The following is a 17,289-nucleotide window of genomic DNA, read 5'->3' as shown; positions in this document are numbered from 1 at the left end:
CCATTTGATAAAAATAATAGACATAACACACCTAGATTGTAATATATAATACCTCAATATTGTACAATTCACTTGCTTTACCAAAACAACATTATGTTTGTATTATATATATTCCTGATTTTATGAACTGATAACTTTTAGTTTCTGTTGTTTCCTTTTATGTCTTTTTATGGTATTATTGGTTTTGCACTTATCTTATTGAATTTATGGACATCAAAATCGTTTCCTTATAATATTTTCGTATTAAAAGTCACTTCCTTAAAGATCTGTTCTGCATAAAAAATAAAGCATTGCTATAAATTTCATCTGTTGATTTTATGATAATGAAAAAGCAGAAGATTTTAAAATTAAGTAGTATTGTATTCTGTATAGTAGTAAATAATTTAAAATGCTTCAGTGTTGTTTTAAATTTCTTTCATATATCCACATAAATGTTCAGTCAAGAAGAATTAGAATTATAGATGAATTTGTTTACATAGAAACTATTTACTAGAGATATTAAATTGTTCAAATATAGAACTGGCAAAAAAGTTCAATAAATAATAACAAATCACACATTTAAATATAATATAATAACAAACTTTACACTTATGGTAATTTATTTATGCATTAAAATGCTATTTTGTATATAACTAATTTAATATTTGGTGTCTGATTTGTGGTTTTCCATTACTTTCTTTGAAACATATGTATTTTTTTAAATCTCTTAATTGTTTATTTGGTTTTGAAGTTTCTATCTCTTTTCTCTAATATCAATTGTTTACTGTATAAAAAACCTACTATGGCTATATATAACTTTCGTTCAAATGGATGATATATTTCTAGATACTGGAAGCGTAATGTTTGAAGTGGCAAAGATTGTGGCTAGGTTCTATACTGTTTTTCCTTTCATTTGTATGTTTATGCACCATGGAAACATTGTCGCATATACATCAGAGGCTGCTGGTTCATTTTCTGAACAAACTGAAGAATCCTCTTCCTTTTTCTGGTGGGGGTGCCATCAGCATGGGAACTTGGTTCTTGTGTGTTATATGGATCTGTTAGTAAATAGTAACAAATAATTATATTGAGATTTGAGATTCTCACTGTAGTGAATATTAAAAATACTCTCTTCTGGAATGTGGTGCCATATAATTTGATAGGTAGGTGTCATCATTTTGCAGAAACCTACCAGATTACACAGTATCATATCCCAGAAGGCCACAATCTTCAAATAGTTCTGTTGCTTTGAAGATAATATCAACAGGTCAATGACAGACAAACACTGTTGAGAGATTGGCATTGCTCCTATGTATCCTGACTGAGATGCTTACTCTAAGAAAGTACTGGGATGTTACCTAGACATAGACTACAACTGCTTACGAGTTTGTGTTCTTACCATTACATCACTCAAATCTGTTGAGAATCTAGTAATGTAAAAATGTTCAAGTTGGTAATAGTGATCTATATTCATTTGTTTTTGTTTTGTATTATAATAAAAAGTTTCTTTTCATCCAATATAGCTGTTAAGTGATATGTAAGCACGACACAAAGAAAATCAACAGGTCATGGGCCTAGAGTTGCTCAAAAACTGAAAAAGGAAAAAAAAAGAAGACAAGAAAAATAACGAAGAATTGGCAACCACAGAGACAGAAGAGATAACGCATCTGACAAAACTGAAGGACACCAACTCATTTCCACTGTGGGATTTTGAAATCAAAATTCTGATGCGTGCAAAAGAACTGATAAACATCGTTGATGGCAGCGACCTGTTAAGTGACCAAGGAAGAGACGAAGAAAATATAAGGAAATGGATGATGCGAGATGCAAAGTGCCAATACTACATAGTGAGAACGATAGAGAAACATGTGAAGACCCACATTGTGACATGCACAACCGCAAAAGAAATGTACGACACCTTGAAGCAAATTTATCAGCGAGACACCTCTCAACAGAAGTGCCTTCTGCTACAAGACTTCTACAACTTCAAGTATGACAAAACTAAGGATATGATGACGAATATAAGTCATGTGCAGAACATTGCCTTCAAGCTTTGTCAACTGAACCGAAATGTTGATGAAAACATGATCATGACAAAAATAACAATTCTACCAGAAGACTACAAACACTTCAGCACCGCTTGGGACTCAACGGCGACCGTGGGCAGAACCCTTGACAACCTGGTGGACAGATTGATGTTGGAAGAAGTGAAGTGCAAGATTACAACTAAAGAAGAGGAAAGCATAGCCTTTAAGACAGTAACTAAAACCAAAAGTAAAACCCCTTTCATGTGTTTCAATTGTAATCAAATAGGTCATGCCCAGATCAACTGCCCCAACAAAGGTAAGAGAAATTGCTCTATCTGTAAAAGGAATAATCACTCTGGAAAGGACTGTTACTTTAGAAATAAGGACAGTGATACGAGAAAGCAATGTACAGTATGTAAGAAAACGAACCATGCTGAAAAGGACTGTTATTTTAAAGATAGGAATAAAAGAAGCAGGGTCAATTTTCTAGCTGAAGCAGCAGAAACCCACGTGAGTGATGCAAGTAAAAAAGACAAAATGTATGTAGTGGATAGTGGCAGCACATGTCATATGAAAAATGTGAAGACTGATTTGATACATACTAAGCAGTATACTCAATGTATAGAGGTAGCAAAGAAAAATCAAAGTATGACTGCAAAAGAAATAGTCAATCTGGAATTTAAAGAGTGTGGTTTGAAAAACGTTTCATATGTTCCAGAACTCAGCAGAAACCTGCTGTCAGTGCACTGCATTACAGAAAATGATGGAGAAGTGTTGTTTACAGAAGAGAAAGTCCAGATACTGAAAGACAAAAATGTTGTAATCGAAGGAAAAAAGGCTGAAAATGGATTGTTTGTAATTAACTTTAGTGCGATGAATGAAGCTATGATGACTCAGCAAGATACAAGTGTAGAGTGGCATAGAAAGCTAGGTCACATAAGTTATGCGAATCTTAGGAAACTACAAGAGATATGCTAAGGATACCAGAAATTGTGAGCAAGTGTAAAAATTTTGATATATGTTCAGTCTGTATGCAGGCCAAACAAGTGAGACTCCCATTTGATACAGAAAGAAGTAGGGCTGGAAAGCCTTTAGAGATAATTCATAGTGACATGTGTGGACCAATTGATCCCACCACTTATGACGATAAGAAATATTTCTTTATGTGTGTAGATGATTATACACATTTTTGTAAGGTATACCTGTTAGAAAATAAGAGTGAAATGTATACCTGTTTGAAGGAATATGTAAATGAAGCTGAGTGTCACTTCAATACAAGAGTGAGAAGAATAAGATGTGACAATGGAGGGGAATATAAGAACAACGCCGTGAGAGAATGGTGTAAGAACAAGGAGATTGTAATGGAATTTACTACACCATATTCGCCACAGCTAAACGCACTGCCAAAAGGATGAACCGTACCATTGTGGAAAAGGCAAGAGCATTGATTTTTGACTCAGGTTTAAGTAAGAGAATGTGGGGTGAAGCTGTACTCACTTCTGCATACCTGCTAAACAGAAGTCCAACAGTGACAGTGAATGGAACATCAGCAGAAAATTGGTATGGTAAAAGACCAGATCTGGCTGGATTGAAGATTTTTGGTTCAGAAGTGTACATTAAAATTTTCAGACCATTGAAAAAGTTGGACAGTTGTTGCAAGAAAGGAATATTCGTTGGGTACAACACAAATGGCTACAGAATATGGGATCCAAATACTGAAAGGACCTATGTCTCCAGAGATGTGACATTCACAAGTAAATCTGTGACAACAAATAAACAAAATGAAATGGAAAGAGTGACGGATCCAGGAGACAAGCCAAATACTCCAGATCAGGAAGATAGCGAAATGCAGCAAGAACCCAAAGCTGACAACAATGAAGAAGAACCAACAGATACTAAAGAGGATGAAGAAAATGAAAATGCTGACCACAAGGATAATGGAAGGAAAAACAGTGGACAAAATGAACATGTATATGCATTGAGGCCAAGAAGAAACATTCAAATGCACCAAAAGTACCGAGACTATCACACAGAGAGTCAAAAGGAGGGTATCCTCAGCTATACATATGGCGAGTGCATTGAGAGTGAAGACAGCGAGAAGTGGAAGAAAACCTTTAAAGAGGAAAAGGATTCACTCTACCAAAACAAAACTTGGATATATGTATAGAGAGAAAGCAATGGGCAAGAAAATTCTGACCAGTAAATGGGTTTTCAAAATAAAGGATGATGGAATACACAAAGCCTGACTGGTTGTGAGAGGATGTCAACAAAAGGAATGGGAAATAGATTTCAAGGATACCTTTAGCCCAGTTGTTACATGAATTCTCTTAGAGTACTGTTTGCCATAGCAGCATATAAGAATATGAACATGCAAACCTTTGATGTGAAGACTGCCTTCCTGTATGGAGACCTTGAGGAGGAAAACTACATGGAGGTACCAAAAGGATACAAGAACACTGGCAAGATATGTCTCCTGAAAAAATGCATTATATGGCCTAAGACAAGCACCATCGCAATGGAACAAGAAGTTTGACAACCTTTCTAAAAGAAGAAGGCCTAAACCAACTAAAATCTGACAAATGCATTTTTAAGAATGGTGCCAATAGTTTGTTCATTGGCCATTCATGTGGATGATGGGATAATCATGGGAGAGGATGAAAGACAAATAGAGGATATTTTGCTGAAACTGGAAAATCAATTCCAGATAACAAAAACCACAAGTCCAAAGGTCTATTTAGGAATACAAATTGAGAGGCAACCAGATGGGATACATATCTCTCAAACCAACTATGCAAGCTAAATGTTGGAAAAATACAACATGCAAGAAAGTCGAGAAATGAAAACACCCATGGCCACGACCCCACCAACAAATGACGAAGGAGAAAATTACATAAGATTTCCTTACGGAGAAGCTGTAGGAAGCCTGCTATATATGACTTCTAAAACCAGACCCGATATGGCATTCGCTGTAAACGTGGAAAGTCGAACCTTGGAAAATCCTGACAAAATAGCTGTTCAGAATGTAAAAAGACCCTTAGGTATGTGAAAGGTACATGAGATTCAGGAATACAATATATCTCATCTGACTTGGAAACTGTGAAACTGGAAGCATTTAGTGATGCTGATTATGCAGGGGATGTAAAGGATAGGAAGAGTGTAACGGGATAAGTAATTATGATGTCGGGGGGCCCAATATCATGGTGCTCTAGGAAACATAGTATTGTTGCATTATCAATCACTGAGGCTGAATATATTGCAGCAGCTGAGTGCTGTAAAGAATTGAAATATCTAAAGACGTTGATAGAGGAGTTGACAGGGAAAGGGTGGAAGCTGAACTGTGTGCCAACAGTCAGAGTGCAATCAAGCTGATAGAATCTGGACAAGTAACGCGTAGGAGTAAGCACATAGACGTTAGGTATCACTACATACATGAACAACTGAAAGAGATACTGTTCTCAATCAAATATTGTAACACTGAAACTTAGGTGGCAGACATTTTAACAAAACCGCTATCACCAGAGAAATTTACCAAGTTTAGAGACATTATACTTAAGAAGAAATAAGTCTGATTTTGACAAGACTGAGAAAATTTTAATTACATGTACTAATTTTGTAATCTGAAGACCAAAATCACCAAGTGTTATTCAATTTAACTTTGGAAAACAGTTAATAATGTTGACAACATTTTGAAATTAAGGAGGAATGTTGAGAATTTAGTAATGTAAAAATGTTCAAGCTGGTAATAGTGATCTATATTCATTTGTTTTTGTTTTGTATTTTAATAAAAAGTTTCTTCTCATCCAGTATGGCTGTTAAGTGATATGTAAGCATGACACAAAGAAAATCAACAAAATCATCCTATTAACCTATACAGTTGAGAAATGTTCTGATATAAACAACTGATATCGTTGCAGTCAGCATTTTACCAATTTGAGAACAAATGGAAAAGATACCAGTGAATACATTATCAACAATGAGAAAAATCTTATATACATACATAAATTCAGGAGGAAGAGCTTTGGTTAGGACAGCTTAAGAGAGAGTCTTGTTGTTGTTGTTGTTGTTGTTGAAAAAGAATAATAATATAATAATAGTAACAATAATAATGATGATAGTGACAGTAGTTGTGGTGGCAGTGGGGCTGATGATGATATGGATAAGGAGAAAAAGAACCAATATTGTGACAAAGATGAACAAGGATGATTTTGTGATCTATTTTAAGGCGATTTTTTGTACCGTGCATGGTGGCTGCATCCATGGTTCTCCATCAATTTGCATGGGGAATCTCTTTCTGGTCCTTATCACAACAGACGAGCATTGTGCCAGACGACGACCTGAAGCTCTCAGCCCTGTCCTTACTTGCCCCATGTGCAGACAATTCTCCAGCCCAATGACTTCTATGAGACGATCTCCAATGTCTAAGAAACACAGTTGCAAGAAAGCAGATGAGTCAAGAATGCACTGAACGATTGCCATCATAAAGAACATACTGTGAAAACTGTATTCTCAGGAGTCCCAAACAACCATTCTTACAGAATCCATATATTACCTCATTGCACATGCTATACTCATCTTAATTTACAGAATTTATTTAATATCTTTGGGCTTCAGAATATAAGTACACAGGATTTATTCTGGCAGTATTTAGTTACACAATCAAACAGCCATCTGTGTAAGTTTTGAGGTTTTCACGGTGATCACTATGAAGAAAGTCGTCTTCTGGGTTTTGGCGCCGTGTATTCTTCGTTTTGGCCGACGTTTCGGAGGAACATCGGCCAAAACGAAAAATACACGGCGCCAAACCCAGAAGATGACTTCCTTCAAACAGCCATCTGTTTAAATATAATTTTCTTATAGTACCATTTAAGTTTGTAAATCGATGAATGTAATATCTCCAGTCTCTTCTTTCTTCCTACAATATTTCCTTTTCAGTTTCATGCCAGCTTTGTCCTTTATTCTTGATATCTTCCAGTATCAGACTAAATCATCTTGTTCTGGATCATCCTGTAAGTCTCTTTCCTTAAATTTTAATTCAGATGATGTTCTTTGCCCATTCTTTTCACATGATTAAACCATCAAAATCATATTTACTGTTCACTCCATGTTTAACTCTATTCCATCTCATTTCTTCCTCATTACTTCAAAAAAATGTTGTATTAATTTCTTGAATTTTCTATTTTTAAATAATACCCAGAAATATACAAAATATAAAGACTTAAGAACAATATATTTTCAGTTCAGAAATGTCATAAGGCTGTTCAACATATGTGCCATCAGCTTCCAAACGCAGTCTATAGTGCTGAAAAGGGAACACCCACAATGTGGTAACATTATTCTGGGACATTCCATATATTAATATTTTGTGAAATGTTTATAGTTTCTTGTTTTGTTCCTTCAGTTCACAATTGCTGTAATCCTGTAACTCATTAAACTGAGCAAGTTGGCAGACATTGTAATGCTTATGATTTGTATTCAGAAGGTGCTTGGTTCAAAACTTGGCTAGGATACCAACTAACCTGACTGAGGATTTTCATAGATTCTCTCAGTTCTTCCTGGCAAATTCCAGGATTGTACCTTGAAATATTATATTTGAACATATTGTGTATGTGAAATTTATTTATTTATTTCCATCACCACAATAGGAAGTATCGATTCACCATATGTTCACGGTATCTTGTAACATGTTCGGGCTCATTAGGCCATCATCTGTTATTTGACTTTTGTATTCATATGCATTTGTCTGCTGGTGTTCCTACACTGGTTAGTGTTTTCATGTTGTAATACTGGTTTTTACTGATATGCAGTGCCATTATATATAAAAAGATGTGGTGGTTTTGAAGTTGATGGCCATGCTGACAAAAGTTTCATGACAACCTTATACATGACAAAACCTTTCTTCCAAATACAAGGAACAGAAATAAGGAGAAAATGCAAGCACATACCTACAATCCAACTAAATATGTGCTACATTAATACAAATCAGGAAGAATCCCAAAGAAATACGCCGGTAGAAGAAACACATTTACCACAACCACTACTTTCATATAAACATAAGAAAACTTTTTATATAACATTCATTTTAATATCAAAAATTTAACATTTTAACACTTAATACATATATAATCTCAAGGGTGAACACATCTTTTTGTACATAATGGAATTATGTACATACCACTAAAACCAGTTTTCCAATATGTAAACACTGGCCAGTGTCGGAATACTAGCAGAAGAATACATGTGAATGTAAAAAGTCATATACTTGATGATGGCTGAATGAGCCGAAACATGTTATATGAAATGTACGTATGATGAAGCCATGCCTCCTATGATGGTGACAGAATACAGTAAAGAAACTTCCAGAATTGTGCTTTAAATTAGACCATTACTACCTCCTTTCACATCCTCTCCAATTCATTCACTATCATTTAATCATTCAGTGCTATACAGAGTAGGTTACTGACAGTGTCGGTAAATAAACTGAAAACAAATAAAGAAAATTCATCAAGAAATTCCAGGAGTATATTTCATTGTTCACTGTTTACATCTAAGAAATTCCTTAAAGAAAAAGAGATGCAGCGAAGACAAACTGGCAGAAAAGAAATTAATGTACATATAAATTGTGAATCTTCTCTCATATTTAAATATGCCCATGTTTATTCTTATGGATCTAAAACACATCACTGTCTTGTCTTATATGATTACTGCTACAAACCCTGGATGGCAGCATTAAGATTCACAGAGTTGAAGCTGCTGGTTGACAGCTCCTTCTCTTTGTCCTTCTTGCGAATAGGAATGCGGGAAGTGGTGTTAACTGGCCGCTTCTTGCCATGGTTCTCTCCCCACAGATTGGATCCCCCATGTGTGTATGGGATGTTGAGAAGTGCAATGCCTTGCAGGGCCTGCCCATTGGCTAGCTCCAGAGATACTCCATCACACTGTAACAAACATGATAATGGTAACCTATTATCACAAAGTTTCCGTGTCACTAAAGCCTGTTTTTCCAGGAGTTCCACATTTTGGTCACATGTGAATTCTACATTCCCAGACTTTAGGAAATTATATGAAAGCAGAGTTAATTCTAGGCTTAGAGCCATGTCATGAAGGAATATAAGGAGAGTGGATATTCCAAGGCGGGGGTAACTAGTAACTATGACCTACTTAAGGTCATACATTACAGGTAGGAATGGCACCTATCAGCCTGTCACATTTCCTATTGAAAACGATGGAAAACTAGTGAATTGGCACATTAGGGGTGGTTCATTGAAGAAGTATCCTTTACACCAGAACCAGCATGCTAACCAAATAGACAAATCTATTGAAGCTGCACTTCACAATGTGGTAACACACATACAAAGTGCTATTGAATACAAGGACATTGCCCTAGGAGCATTCCTTGACATAGAGGGAACTTTTAATATAACCTCATTTGATATAATAAAACAGGCTGCTGAAAAGCAAAGGATTGGGTCTGCAATATGCAGATGCATATGCAATATGCTGGAAGGCAGGAACATAATTGCTACATTGTCGGGACAGACCCTGGCAGCGTCTGCGGTCAGAGGGTGTCTGTAGGGAGGTGTGCTTTTGCCTTTGCTGTGGAGCCTGTTCATGGACGATCTTCTTTGGGAATTCAACAACAATGGACATTACACAGTAGGATAAGCTGATGATAGAGCAATTCCTTCAGACTGTGTCAGAGGTCTTACAAACAGCCATGTGCACAATACAACAATGATGTGGAAGAACAAATTTATCTATCAACCCAAACAAGACGGTAATTATACCCTTTACTAGGAAGAGGAATATAAAGGGACTTAAGACACCAACCCTCTGAAGCAAAACTATCCAGATATCCAGAGAAGGGACTGACATGGAAAAAACGATCGAACAAGGTTATCAACAAAGCCTATAAGGCCTTTTGGACATGAAGAGACTTGTTTGGGAAAACTTGGGGACTAAAACCAAAGGTATATTGGATATACACTGCTGATGTGAGACCCATAGTTACCTATGCTGCCACTGTATGGTGGCTCAGAGTTAAACTCGAAACAAGCCAGGCAGAACTTAGCAAGTTGCAAAGGATGGCCTGCCTGGGAATTACAGGAACAATGAGAACGGCTGCAACAGCTGTAATTGAAGTCCTCCTTGGACTCCCCCCACTACACCTGCAGGTGGAAGCGGAGGCCAAGGCAGGGAATTACAAACCAATCCTACAGATGGAGTCTGAAAAAATGATACTGAGACATGTCTATGATAAACCCTTCACAATTAGATTCCCTGACAGAAATGAATGGAAAGAGGGGTTTCAGCTTGACAGAAAGCAGGGGATTGATCTGGTATACCGATGGCTCCAAGACAAATAAAGGCACTGGAGCTGGGGTGTATTGCTATTGTACAAGGTGGAAACTTAGTTTTAGCCTTGGGCAGTACACAACAGTATTCCAGGCTGGAGTTGCCAAGAAAGCAGCCAAGGACTGGATGAACAAAAGTCACAGAAAACATTTGGAATCCGTCACTGGACTCAGACAGGTAAAGGGATTCATACTAGGGCCCTCTGCTGGAAGAATGAAGGATCTGTTGAAATTAAATAGAGACCAATTAAGATGGGTGGTAGGGCTATTTGCAGGACACTGTCACCTAAAAGGACACCTTTCCAAATTGAGATTGACAGATGACCCCACTTGCGAAAGGTACCTGGAAGAAGATGAATCAGCCTCACATATCCTATGTGATTGTGAGGCCATAGCTTATTTGAGATTTCATCTCACGGACCAGTTCTTTGTGGAATCAAGTGACTATTATGATGCCCAATTAACAATGTCCTACATTTCATTTGAAGTGTAGGATTAATAAAGGGTTAAACAAAAGGGGAAGTACAGTAGATCATTGATGGTCACGGTGTATGAGCTGGATTATTATGGCCCACCCCTCATTCATTCATTCATTCATTAATTCAAGATATTCCCGACACAAGATGAAGGAAAATTGTTAGCTGACACCCCAATTACCTTTCCCTCAATTCAGGAAATTACATTCTTCTCAGTACGAGACTGGGTGGATTCAGTGCTGCTATCGAAAAACTGTTTCATGGCTGCTCCACATCTGTGTGTTTCTTGTTCCAGTTTGTTTAATGATGCTTTCTCAACTGCATAGATTATAGAGTATCAGATATTTTAATTTGATGCTACATAATCTAATGACTGTGAATCATAAATTAGAAACAGTATGAAAGGAGATTATTGACTTTTGGGATGTGACGCTGTGTAAACTTGTAGAAGCTTACCGATGTTTTGGAAGAACAGTATTTCCCACATTTTTAGGGTAGAAGAGATTTTTACACCAAAGACAGATCCAGCAGGTTCCATTGAAACATCATCGTATCTAAAGAGACTGAGGTAAGCCATAAGCACTGGGGCCAATAATTGAACCCAGTAGCTTATGATTACAAATCAGAAGTGCTAACCACTTAGCCATGTGAATAATATAAAATCATTTGTACAACTGAGAACTTTTCTCCAGAGTGTCCAGACCAGCTCAGGAGTCAACCAGTCCCCTGTTCAGTGGAACTGGGGCTCTTTCTTTTCCTAGGGGTAAAGTAACTGGGCCATGAAACTACACCCTCGCTTCCATATAATTTTTAGGTGAAGAATATTTGGAGCTATACCTCCACCCCCCCCTTCTTCTTCTTCTTCACCTGGCTTAATTGAGCAAGAGACAATTCTACCTTTACTTTTGCAGTAAGATTTTTGAAGGAAAGACAGACTTGTAGGAAAATGCATACTACATGTTTGCATGTTTAATAATTGTTGTATGGTAGCTTGTGACTATGTTGATGTTTAGATCCCTTGCAGTTCAAAAATCTGAGTGAAATATAATACTCCTGATGCTCTAAGATGAACAGATGAACAAGTAAATTTTTCCTTTCTCCTTTTTGAGAATTGCAAAAACTGAAGACAAAACTGACAATAAACTGAATGGATGAGTAAAACTGTCAGGCATTGTTGTTGGTGGTAGTAGCAAATATGACAGTGCACTAATTTTGTTGTGTGACTATTAGAAAATCTATTAATTTAAAATGTGTTAACTTTATACACACACATATAACTCTTGATTATGAAAGTTTACAATTGAACGTTTTGCATTCAGGCCATACACACTTCTTACATTTTTAGTTGCACAGCTGTGTACAATTTTGGATCACACTAACTCCTGGTTTCCTAATATCAAACCTGGCTCATTTACAAAACAATATCCCAGTATCCAATTGCACCCATTCAGTTATTCTTAGGACAACATTCATATACACATAGGGGTCATGCCATTTCACATGCAATTTGGGACATGAATGGGTTTATAAACGACAGCTTATGTCAAGCGAAGTAGGTTGCCAAATATTACCACATCAAAACAGAAGGAGTGAGAGACGTTAGACATTATAAGTTACCAGTATATCAAGATCTTCATGGAGATTCTTACAGGAAGCTGCAAACTGTTCTGAAGTTGCAAATTCAAAATACCAAAGTTTGTTCTTCATTCGACTGTTGAACTTCTCTGGATTCTTCTCTCGTTCAAGATGAAACTTCACACATATTGCAGCGTCCTGAAAATTTTCATTTTATTTTTAGTAACACAGCCAGTACGCATAAGTGATCTTAACTGTAGAGGTTCTCTAAGTAGCATCAGAATATCTTGATTTTGTACCTAAGAAAAACTCTGAAAACAGCCTTCTTTTGATTCACAAAGCAGTCCTACATCTTTCATCTAAAAGTCTTCTAGAGCAAATGTTGCCATATTGGCTTGTTAGCCGCGTCTTGAACATGTTACTCCATCCAGCCAAATCCACTTTTGTTAGCTGTGATTTGTGGACATTCTAATTGGCATTGCCCAGGAAGTTAGGTGTAAATTGTGAACAAGAACATTTAATCCACACAGTTCTGCAGTTAGACGATGTTCTTACTTTATAGAAAGCTATCTACATTTGTTTCATGCAGCAGTAGGTTAAACCACTTATACCCTATGTATCTTTCTTAGAATTTTTAATGAACTTTAATGATCTGGCCCCCAGACTGTATTCTGAATGAGAAATTAACCTTCATGAAAAATTAAGTGCTGGTTATTGCAATAGAGAGAAACCTTGTTATAGTAGAGCTAAAATTTTACAGTCATTTGGATTTATATTTTATGTAAGTCAGATATGGGCTTGATGAAGGAGAATGTATGAATAATGAAAGATGTGAATGTAATGAAGCTTCCAGGAATAGAAAAAAGGTATATTTAGAAGGTGAAATTCATGAGCTATTAGAATGAGGTGAAGAGTGATGTTTATGTTATGGTCTCTCATATCATATGTGGGTGTAGTCCATGAGAGTACTGGTGTAGTGGAATACAAATGTTACAGATGTATTTAATAGAATTTTCTCACCACTCCTACTGAAAAGTAATTGTTGATGATATTATAAGGGATGGGGTCGCCTGGAGGTGAACCATCATCCTTCTGTTCTGACACCTCTATATGCCATCGGTCCATCAAAACAGTACTGGCTCGCTCAATTTTCTGCAACATAGACATGAGCAAAAGATTTTCAATGTTGTTGAATTGAATTGAATTTATTTACATTCTATAAATCCTAAGCAGGTTAGTACCTTTGGATACAGAACAAGTCAAAAGGTTACATACATAAGTACAGGCAATTTTAGCTTAAAAATTAATATAACTTAATTTTACATCATTCTCTATTTACATTGAAGTATTCATCTAAAGAGTAGAAGGAATGAGCATGTAGATAATTCTTTAACTCTGATTTAAACTTTTTAGTATCATTGCCCAAGTTTTTAATACTTTGTGGCAGATTGTTGAACACTTTTATGCCAGTAAAGTAGACTCCTTTTTGATATACTGATAAAGTTGATGAGGGTAGGTGGAAGTTATATTTTTGTCTAGTATTCATGTTATAGACATCAGAATTTAATTTGAATTTATCTTTGTTGTAAACAACAAATAAGAGAAGCGATAATATGTATTGCGATTGAAGAGGTAGAATTTTTAATTTCTTAAATAATTCTCTACATGAATCTCTACTTCTACATCCTGTAATGATTCTAATTATATTCTTTTGTATTTTAAAAATTATTACACTATGTGAAGAGTTCCCCCAAAATATTAATCCATAGTTCATAATAGAATGAAAGTAGGCATGGTAAACCATCTTCAATGTTTCCTGTGACATAAAAGGCTTAATTGATCTCATCGCATAGCAAGCTGCATTTAATTTAGGTATAATTTGTTCAATATGTATTTTCCAAGACAGTGTACTGTCTACATGTATTCCAAGGAATTTTGTATCAAGTACTTTACAGATTAATTTGTTGGCATAACTGATGTCCAGATCAATTTGGTGGTTGTTTTTAGTTGTGAATGATATGTAATGGGTTTTATCAAAATTTAATGAGAGTAAATTGGCTTCGAACCATCTGTTTAAGGCTTCAAATACAATATTTATGTCATTTTTAAAGTTTTCAAATTTAGAGTTCTTAAATATTATACTAGTGTCATCTGCATATAGAATTGGTTTAGATTTATTGTTGATGGTTTTAGATAGATCATTTATGTAGAGAAGAAAAAGTAAGGGACCTAAAATTGATCCTTGTGGAACACCGTGCTTTATAATTCCCCAGTTTGAAAATGCATTATGACTGGAGTTTTTATTATTTATTTCAACTCTTTGATACCTGTTTTTGAGGTATGATTTGATCCATTCATTAGCTTTGCCAGTTATTCCATAGAAATTTAATTTCGATAGTAAGATATCATGATTAACACAATCGAAAGCTTTTGCTAGATCACAGAAAATCCCTCCCACAATTAATCTGTCATTGAGAGCACTTAAAATATCGTTAGTTAGTTCATAGGTTGCTTTTTCTGTTGTTAGGTCTTTCCTAAATCCAAATTGCTCTTTGACTAATATGTTGTTAGAATTTAAGTGTTCAAGTAGTCTATTATACATAACTTTTTCAAAGACTTTTGAGAATGAAGTCAATATGGATATTGGTCTGTAATTAGAGATGCATTTTCTCTCTCCTTTTTTAAAAAGTGGTTTCATTACAGCGTATTTTAAGCGTTGAGGAAAAGTACCTGATGATAAAGATTTATTACATAGATGATTCAAGGGTGAACTGATGTAAACAGAGCTTGCTTTAAGTAATTTGGTAGAGATTTCATCATATCCATGTGAATTTTTGGGCTTAAGGGATTTAATAATGTTTTCAATTTCCTTCCTTGTTGAGAATTTGAGATTGATATTTGGAAATGAATTGTTAAAGGCACGAGACAGATAGTATATTGGATTATTATTATTATTATTATTATTATTATTATTAGAATATGTTTTCTCAGCTAATGAAAGGAAATATTCATTAAATGCGCTTGCGATAGCTTGTGGATTGTTAGTGGACTTCCCTTCAATATTCAAACTTTGTACGTCTTCATTAACAGATTTCTTTCCTGATTCAACTTTCACAATATCCCAGGTGGTTTTAATTTTATTGTTTGATTTTAGAATTTGGCTGTTATAGTTATTCTGTTTGGCTTCTTTAATGACTTTTGACAAAATTTTACAGTACATTTTGTAGTGACTTTTTAGTCTTGGATCATTACTGTCCCTACTAACAGAAATGGACGTCGCGGAGGAGACATCAGACAAAGAACAGCAGCCAACTTACAACAGGTCAGGTAGGCCTCCTCCCATTGTCCTAACCTCTGCAACTAACCTGATACAGTTGCAGAGGAATATCAAAGGCATTGTTAATGGCAGTTTTGAGTTCCGCAACACAAGAAGTGGGACCAGAATTCTCACAAAAGAAGTGGCGGACTTTCAGCCATAAAGAAATTCCTTGAGCATTGCAATCTGGCTTACTTTTCCTATTTTCCAAAATCCAAAAAACCCATTAAAGCTGTCATCCGTCACCTCCCCCAAAATTCTCCAGCGGAGGATATCTCTGACGGTCTGGTGAGTCTGGGTTTTGACGTTATTAACGTCAAACAAAGGACAACTAGTCGTCGGACGTCTCCGGAAGGAGCAAGGTCCATCAACCTCCCCCTGTTCCTAGTAACCTTCCAAAGAACCGAAAAGTCCCAAGTGCTCTTCCTGTTAACCAACCTCTGCCACATTGCCATCAAGGTAGAAGTCTACAAAGCGCAAAACGGGATTACACAATGTTACAAGAAACAGGTCGGTCAGTTCAGGTTACTCATGTACGCGGGCAATCTCTCGACAATATGTTGAGAGTAGTAACTGCAGTACAGCAGATTATGACAGAGGTCAGTGGTGCAGTGTCCGAGGAGGACAAAATAATGGCCATTACCAAAATTGTTGTAAACCTTATGAAACAAAATGGCCACTAGGGTTCATAGGCCCCTCAAAGTCATAGCATTTAATGCAAACGGCATTGGGAGGCAGCGCTATGAGCTTAGAAAGCAGCTGCAAGACCTACACGTAGGTGTGGCCCTGTTTTCAGAGACACATCTGAAACCTCATGAGAGGTTCTTTATTCCAAATTACCACTTTTATAGAATCGACCGCCACTCGTGCAGAAAGGGCGGAACTGCCGTTGCAGTAAGAAAAGGCGTTCCCCATAACCATGTAGTGAGCCGTGCTAAGCCTTAGCCCGCTCACGATGAGGTCATCATCCTTCCTGTGACGGATTCCATCCCCACCATGCGGTACCCTGACGTCAGTCACGTGGTCCCATGTACCCTCTTGTGAAGGGGAGACTTGTACAGTGTAGTCGTTTAGACCAAGTCGACTTGGAAGGTTGTTTACTAGCCAGCAGGTTTGTGGTGGAAAATATTGGTTTCGGCTGGGGCTGTTCTAAATTCCCTTTGGTGTTATCTGCTGGCCGGTAAGGACTGCCTGCGGTCGCAAGCCGTTGTTTGAACGCTTGCGACGCGCGTATTAGATTTTGGTTTGGTTTTTTTAGTCTCAGAATTTAGACTTGCGTTTGTATGGCCGGAGGGCTTAACGTCTTGGTATTTCTAGCGTCGACACAAGTGGTGCCGACGGGAAATTGTTAGTCTAAATGAGCCTGTCTTTGTTTCTTGGTCAAATGTGTCTTTTGTTATTTATGTATTGTTATATTTTGTTATTAAATTGTATCTGGTTTTATCTTAGCCACTGAACTGAGTGTAGCTTCCTCCTCCTAGCTTGGATACCCCATCTCCATCTAGGGGAGCGTGGGAACCAACAATAGAGCCAGTAACGATTGCGCTGTGCCCTTCCTCTTCGTA

At 36.7% G+C, this 17,289-nt stretch overlaps 1 protein-coding gene across 2 annotated transcripts in view; it reads right to left on the bottom strand.

The window, feature by feature from the left end:
- Positions 1-622: 622 nt before the first annotated feature.
- The window catches only part of LOC111871504 (diacylglycerol kinase 1), a 317,380-nt gene continuing 300,713 nt past the window's right edge, over positions 623-17,289 (bottom strand). For both annotated transcript variants that reach the window (XM_023864665.2, XM_033754283.1), the window contains exons 16-20: positions 13,429-13,560; positions 12,451-12,606; positions 8,719-8,941; positions 6,243-6,424; positions 623-1,037 (exon numbers count right to left, since the gene is read on the bottom strand). In XM_023864665.2, the coding sequence (XP_023720433.1) occupies positions 948-1,037; positions 6,243-6,424; positions 8,719-8,941; positions 12,451-12,606; positions 13,429-13,560 (783 nt within the window). In that variant the 3' untranslated portion in view covers positions 623-947. The remainder of the gene's footprint in view (positions 1,038-6,242; positions 6,425-8,718; positions 8,942-12,450; positions 12,607-13,428; positions 13,561-17,289) is intronic.

Source organism: Cryptotermes secundus, unplaced genomic scaffold (genome assembly GCF_002891405.2).
Source record: "Cryptotermes secundus unplaced genomic scaffold, Csec_1.0 scaffold585, whole genome shotgun sequence".
NCBI classification, from domain to species: Eukaryota; Metazoa; Arthropoda; class Insecta; order Blattodea; family Kalotermitidae; genus Cryptotermes; species Cryptotermes secundus.
This window is presented reverse-complemented; position numbering and strand designations above follow the sequence as displayed.